The 7790-nt window shown below is 41.5% G+C and overlaps 1 protein-coding gene across 5 annotated transcripts in view; it reads left to right on the top strand.

Moving 5' to 3' along the window:
* Window positions 1-7790, top strand: part of PAX3 (paired box 3) — a 70653-nt gene that overhangs the window by 12590 nt on the left and 50273 nt on the right. For all 5 annotated transcript variants that reach the window (XM_088472111.1, XM_088472114.1, XM_088472112.1 and 2 more), the window contains one exon: window positions 1-82. This exon is cut by the window's left edge and continues 53 nt beyond it. In XM_088472111.1, coding sequence (XP_088328237.1) covers window positions 1-82 — 82 coding nt within the window. The remainder of the gene's footprint in view (window positions 83-7790) is intronic.

The following is a 7790-nucleotide window of genomic DNA, read 5'->3' as shown; positions in this document are numbered from 1 at the left end:
GATCTAGAGATGGAAAGAAAAGATCAGGAGGAGCAGGAGAAGAGGACAAAACACAGTATTGACGGGATCCTGCGAGAGAGAGGTACAGTACACAGAATTTATTCTATTCCTGCTGGGTGACCTGAGCCATACACTGTATAGACTCCAACAAGTAGTGCAGGCTCTGCAGATTCACTTCCCTGCGCTGCATTTATTATTATTTATTTGTATTTCTGCTGTCACTGTTATGGAATATTTTATGGGTGTTTGGATTGTTGGATGATGTACATCACATATTTATTAAGTTTGGTGATTAGTGTTTGTACCTTTGGAAATAGACACAAATAAGGGAAGAATTAATAATTGAAGTTGCAGAGACTTGAAGATATGTTCTATGTTACTTTGGACAATGTTACAGGTGGAGACAATTCTGTATGTGTGTATTTGCATTTGTCCTTTACTTGTATACTTGATCGCGATCCTTTTGCGATTGTTGTTGTCTGTGCTGTTGGTGTACACAGTGATTTGTCCTGCGTTTATAGCTGTAATTGGTGGTAATGCGTAACCAAGGTGTTAGCGCAATTGCTCCCTTTCTACCCTTATTAACCGAGATGAAAGTGCCTCTGGTTGTCCGTCTATCATTGTGATGTAAGCTATCAAATGATGGCAAAATAAGATAGTGCTACAGGGGGGAACGGGGGAGGGGGTAATAAAGGGAAAGAAACTTTGCAGAGCCTGGAAGATTAGTTTTAGACATCAATTGAAAACCACAGGAGCTCCATATTGTGTTCTGCAAGGGGCTGGATGGGGGAGACGCACACAAGTTATATTAAGGGTATCTGTAACTGTCATCTGCCCCAACATACCCCATCCTTTCATTACACAGTCCCGGAGAGTGCCCTGGTATTAACCCCTTCAGTGCTCTGGAGTCGGCTGCCAGTCTGGAATGGGTGAATGCTGAAATAATAGACTTCCTTCACATGCACAAACTTATTTCAGCTGTTGCAGGCGCTTTGATAATAATTCGATTCCAACAGAATAAATTGGAAACAGCAGCTCTGTATTTCCAGCAGTGTGGGACCCAGGGTGGACATATTAATAGGGATACCTATAGCTAACTACATAATAGCGCGTGTTCTATGTAATGCCAAATTTAATAATTAAATACCGAGAACAAAGTGGAAGCGTGGAGTAGAAGCCCCTCAGTGTGGAGCACGTAGCCAACAGCATGGAGCAGGTACCCCTCAGCGTGGAGCAGGTACCCCTGAACGTGGAGCAGGTACGCCTCAGCGTGAATCGGGTAGCCCTCTGCATGGAGCAGGCACCCCTCAGCGTGGAGCAGGTACCCCTCAGCGTGGAGCAGGTAGCCCACAGCATGGAGCATATACCTTGCATCATGGAGCAGGCACCCCTCAGCGTGGAGCAGGTACCCCTCAGCGTGGAGCAGGTACCCCTCAGCGTGGAGCAGGTAGCCCACAGCAGGGAGCATATACCTTGCATCGTGGAGCAGGTACCCCTCATCGAGGAACAGGTGCATATCAGCGTGGAGCAGGTAGCACACAGCATGGAGCATGTACCCCGCATCGTGAAGCAGGCACAGCGTGGAGCAGTTACCCCTCAGCATGGAACTGATGCCTATCAGCGTGGAGCCTGAATCACTCAGCTTGAAGCTTTTGCTCCTCAGCATGGACAGGTACTCCCAGCATGAAGTATGCACCCCTGAAGCTGGAGCAGGCACATCCAGTGTGACGCAGGCACTCCTGGAGCAGGTACCATCAGTGCAGGATACTTGCCGTATGAGTGACATAGGACACTCTGCGTGTTCCTACCCCAGTGTAATGAGGCAATGTAGGCCTGGCTAGTGCTATTATTGCCGGCAGTGACTGCATATAAGCGCTAGAGGGGACAAAAAAGTATCAAATGATCTGGTCAAACATTTGTACAACTTTTCCCTGGATGACAAAGGAACCTCTCCATACACAATCTACACTTGGAGATGAACTTGGGGGACAAAGGGAGGAGAGTCCATTGAAACTCATACTTTAGCTCTGCTGAGACAAAGCTTGTGCTAGGAGCAGCTTGGCACGGACAAAGGAGGGCTGCCTTTCTTATCATACAGGAGAAAGGAGTGAGAAAGCTGCCTGACAAAGGCCTCAGAAAGGACATTATGGGCTTGCAATGAGGGATGAATAATTCAATAGCCACTGCTACTGAGAGTTTTATGGACTCTTTACTGTGGTAGAAAAAGGCCACTTTTACCTACAAAATGTCTCTGGCTGTCTCAGGGCTTGCAGAAGCAATGAAAGGAAACTTACTGAACCATTAACCCTTCTGATCTACACGCATCACTTCATGACAGGGACAGATAGATAGATAAATACGTATATAGATCGATAGAGGGAGATATGGATAAAAACATGTATAGATATAAATAGATATGAAAGTTAGATGACAGATTATATTGAGTCATAGATATAAAGATAGGTACGTAGAAAGAGATGGGTAGAAAAAATGTATAGACATGAAATAGATTAGATATATAAATGTATAGATATGATTAGATAAAGAAATTGATAGTGAGTGATAAATGTAGAGTTATGATATAGATTTGTAAGGGGGAGATGTATCAAACCTTGGAAAGAGATAAAGTGGCGAAATAGAAAGTACCATCCAATCAGCTCCTAATTGTCATTTTTCAAACAACCTGTAAACTGGCAGTTAGATGCTGATTGGTTGGTACTTTATCTCTCTAAGGTTTGACTCATCTCCACCTAAGTATGAAATAGATAAATGTATAATTATTAAATAAATAAATAGGTAGAAAGATATGAATGGATAAATACATGTCACAGTAGTGTGTCTAATATTAACAGCAGAGGCTGTTTAGAATCTGCATAACAGATATTATTAGGGACAATGTATTCAAATTAAAAAGGAAATGTTTTCCTATCTGTGGTTTATATTTTCTAAAGTGCGGGTTTTTAGAAATGGAGATGTTACCCATAGCAACCAATCAGATTCTAGCTACTATCTTTTATAAGGGGATAGACAAATGTTACGTAGAATCTGATTGGTTGCTATGGGCAACATCTCCATTTCTAAAAACCCATACTTTAGTAAATATACCCCTGAGTGTGATTATAGCTTCAAATGTAGCGAGATCCTTTGGAAGCCTGAGAAGTGAATTCCACCAATTTTGCTGGAAAACCTTAATTATATATATTTTTTTCTTGCTGCATAAGAATCCCATATTAACCCTTTACAATCCTTTTTGTCATTACTGAGTAGTGCAGTCGCCTGTTGCCTAAGGAAATGGTTTTGCAGTAAGTAGCAATCTTTGTCTGTAGGACAGTGTTGTTATTGGACTACAAGTGTCAGTAGCATAACTACTAGAGAGACACAAGTTGCTTACATTGGTAAATGTTGATTGGTTAGTTGCAGACAGTACACACTGTGACACTTGTGCTGCTGGATCAGGATTGTCTATGTGCATATATAACAATAAATCACCAGGGCTTTGTTGTGTAGTTTACTACTCCTGTGTCCTGTGTCTCACTTCTATATGAGATTTCCCACAGTATGTTACATGTCTCTAGGAAGCTTTACCAGAAGTATGTAGAACTCCAACAAAAGAGACATAGTTCAGGCATTTAAGATACAATTGATGTACATAACAGAATAATAATAATCAGCTTTACATTTTTATATATAATATACATTTTATACATAATATAATCCAATGAATAGATGTCAGGAGATTGCAATATTAGTTTATTTTGTAGCAGAAGCTATGTTTTGTATCTATCTATCTATCTATCTATCTATCTATCTATCTATCTATCTATCTATCTATACACATATAAAGAATTTGTTCAACATTTCAATCAGTGATGAAAGTCCTCACGGGCTGAAATGTTGAACGAACCAACACAGGTTGTTGTTTGTTTCTTTACCTTCAAGACCTGTGAGTGCCATATTGCGGATATTGATGTATTTCAGTGGGCACCAGTGCATTATTTGGACTATACAAGTGGAGTGCCGCTAATGTGATATTATTTATATATATATATATATATGCTGAAAAATAAGAAGACGTGCGCCTAATAGTGTAGTATTTAAATAACAGCAAATAGTGCTCAAAATAAGTAATGTGCGTACCAAACAAAAACTTTCAATAAAGCTTATCTGATGTCCAGGTCTCCCTCATATGGTCAGGGAACAACTGCCAATAGATTCCGGAGATAGGTACCCTCTTATATGGACCAGATGTAGCAAATAGTAGTGCATATAAAGATAAGCTCCCTCCTGTTCTGTAAGCTACCAGAAATCACCCTCTAATTCATACATCGGGGGTATCCAGCTTGGTTTGCAGGCTGTGTGTGTGTGCACTAGGTCTGATCCAGCCCTGTGTGGTGGTGGTCACCACCACCACACAGGGCTGGATCAGACCTAGTGCACACACACACAGCCTGCAAACCAAGCTGGATACCCCCGATGTATGAATTAGAGGGTGATTTCTGGTAACTTACAGAACAGGAGGGAGCTTATCTTTATATGCACTACTATTTGCTACATCTGGTCCATATAAGAGGGTACCTATCTCCGGAATCTATTGGCAGTTGTTCCCTGACCATATGAGGGAGACCTGGACATCAGATAAGCTTTATTGAAAGTTTTTGTTTGGTACGCACATTACTTATTTTGAGCACTATTTGCTGTTATTTAAATACTACACTATTAGGCGCACGACTTCTTATTTTTCAGCACCCTTGTTTACCCGTGGCCATACGGATCATTAGAAGATTGCAGCCACCTGTTATCATCAGGAGTGTTTTTTTCGCAATTCACATATATCACAAATAATTAATTGGTGACATTGTTTGTCACAAGACTATTTACAGAAGGGATTCAAAAAATTTGTGCGCCAGTATTTCTATATCTATATATATATATATATATATATATATATATACTCTGATATACTGCATAAACAGGGGGTAAATAAAACGTTTCCATTTCTGCATGAAGTTTGCTGTGAAGTACATGATAGTTGGGACTGAATCCCCTGGTTTTACCAATACTGATAAAAATGAAGTGTATTACAGTAATGCATTTCATCTAGCTCAGTGACCGGGGCCGCATTGGCCCCTCAAGCCTTCACTCGCAGTATTTGTTTGCTATACCTTATAACGCTTATTTAAAAGGTCTACTGATATATTATAACATAAAGCTGTCTCTTACACTGATTAAATGTATTACTGTAACTTACAACTGAGGTTAAGAGTAATGGGCGGCCCTTTTGAAGGTTAGAGAGCCACCCATTGCGCCCCCCGAAATGTATCAGGTTGTTTATCAGTAATTCTAGGCCATTGCCTCCTTTTAGGAGTTCAACACAGGGCGCCCACGTCATATGGGAACTCATTTCCCAAAGCAGAAAAATGAGGCAACCTATGTCCTCATCCACTTTGTCTGCTTTAGCCATGAATTGGGTCCTGTAAATATTTCTGTTGCTGCTCAGTGTGACGTTTACGGCTCTGCTGAGTGTATTACAGGGCTACCAGTTGAATAGCTGCCTCTGTTTCCCCCATGCAGAGTGGAACTGGCCCCCAGGCGGCGTCACAATGCATTTGTCCCTGGTCAGGCGCTCAGCCCCAATAGGCCCTCTGCAAACTCTCCCCAATCTCTGAGCTCTGTAGGAAGATTAAATTGACTCCTTTCTTCCTTTCTTACTTTCATCTTGAACGATACCCGCCCTCTGTAGCCCCAGGCAAACATTCGTGAAATTTCTGCAACCTCCCCTTATTTCTTTTATTTAACTCCTTTCCACCCAGCAGAAACTCTGTACTTGCAGAATCTGGGCCTGATGTGGCACTTCATAAGTAGTGAAGATCTGTCCTGCTTCTAAATAGAAGTCAGACACTGGAGGGATGTGGGAAGTGAGGAGGGAACAAGGAAGGGGGGATTAAACAACTGAGTGAATAATAAATCAAACATGTGTCAGTGTATAGGGATATAAAATAGATGAAATGAGTCAGTAAGTGACTAACATTGTACATAGAGTTACTCATTGCATGACATTAGTGAAGGGTGTAGGGATCATGGGGGATCTGCAGTATGAGGCTGGTAGGGCTGCACCACAGACACCGTTTTGTTCTGGGTGGATGATCCTCTCTAGGAAGGGACATATTTTGGAGTTGTGGTCATGGCATGTGGACAGTGCATAGCTGTGTCCAGGACACGCGACTACCAGTCAATAGCTTAAATATTTACATGCAATCTGACAATCAGGGACTTGTTCCTCAGCTTTCCACTGTATGAAGGAGAGATGGTTATCAGTATACTGCCCATCTCTGTCACACACAGAACATACCTATAGACTGTACTAGTACTGTATCTCACATACAACACACAGCACATGCAGTGACTCCAGACCTATGGATTGTCCTGGTACTGCCCATCACACTACAACATATATAGCACATGCAGTGCACTCCAGACCTATAGACTATCCTGGAATTGCCCATCTAACACACAACACGTAGCACATACATGTACTCTAGACCTATAGACTGTCCTAGTACTGCTCAGCTCACACAGAAAACACATAGCACATGTAGTGCACTCCAGACCTATAGACTGTCCGGGTAATGCCCATCTCACACACAACACACAGGACATAGAACATACATGAACTCCAGACCTATGGACTGTCATAGTTCTGCCATCTCTCACGCACAACACACAACATACAGCACATACATGCACTCTAGACCTATGGACTATCCTGGTACTGCCCATTTCACACACAACATATAGCACACACATGCACTCCAGACCTAAGGACTGCCCTAGTACTGCCATCTCTCACACACAACACCCAGCACATGTATGCACTCCAGACCTATGACCTATAGAAATATATCACATCCAACACATAGTACACACAATGCACCCACCAATTATGCCAGGCATCTGGGCTGTACTGATACTGCCTATCTCGCACATAACACATACAGTGCACCCATCCCCTAATACAGACATATAGACTGTCTTTATATTTCCCATGTGACAAACAACACATATAGTACAGGTTGCACCTATCACTTACTAAAGACGTATCAGCTGAATTAAACAATACAAGGCTCCTATAATACACTTTATTATTATTGGCCTTTTACGTATACAGATATATTGGAATGAAATAGCATATACAGTGCATAACATTACAAAACAAACAAGCTAGATATAAAAATATCAAACAATTGTGCATATAGAGACATAATAACAACATAGTCAGTGCTGGCTGAAACCTGTTCCTGAGTTGGTGAGTACAGCAGACCGCTTTAAGGCTACTATAAGCTAGGGTGGGTAATGGCAAAAGTGAGGAAATGAAGAGTATATGAGGGAAGAGGGCCCTGCTCGTAAGTGCTTACAATCATATAATATATACAGTGCCACCACCAGATAAAACAGACCTATAGATTATCCTGATACTTCCAATCTCACACACAACACATATAAGAACAGTACATCCACATTCAAGATGCAACATACCGCTGGATTGTCCTGACATTATATGTCATTACATTAAGTATCTGTAATATCTACTGTAAACTATTTATCATTACTGAATGATATAAGACCCTGCTCTGTGTACCTACCCACCACCTTCCCCCAATACTAAAACATAGTGCATTAATCTTCAGAGTAGTGCAATGCAGTTAGTACCTTTTATAGCTCAGCTCTAGTGTTGTGCAATTATTACCACTCCTAGTGCAGCGCTAGGAATATATAGTGAATTGCACCCCCTA

The sequence above is a fragment of the Taudactylus pleione genome, unplaced genomic scaffold (assembly GCF_031769625.1).
Source record: "Taudactylus pleione unplaced genomic scaffold, aTauple2 ptg000120l, whole genome shotgun sequence".
Classification (NCBI taxonomy): domain Eukaryota; kingdom Metazoa; phylum Chordata; class Amphibia; order Anura; family Myobatrachidae; genus Taudactylus; species Taudactylus pleione.
This window is presented reverse-complemented; position numbering and strand designations above follow the sequence as displayed.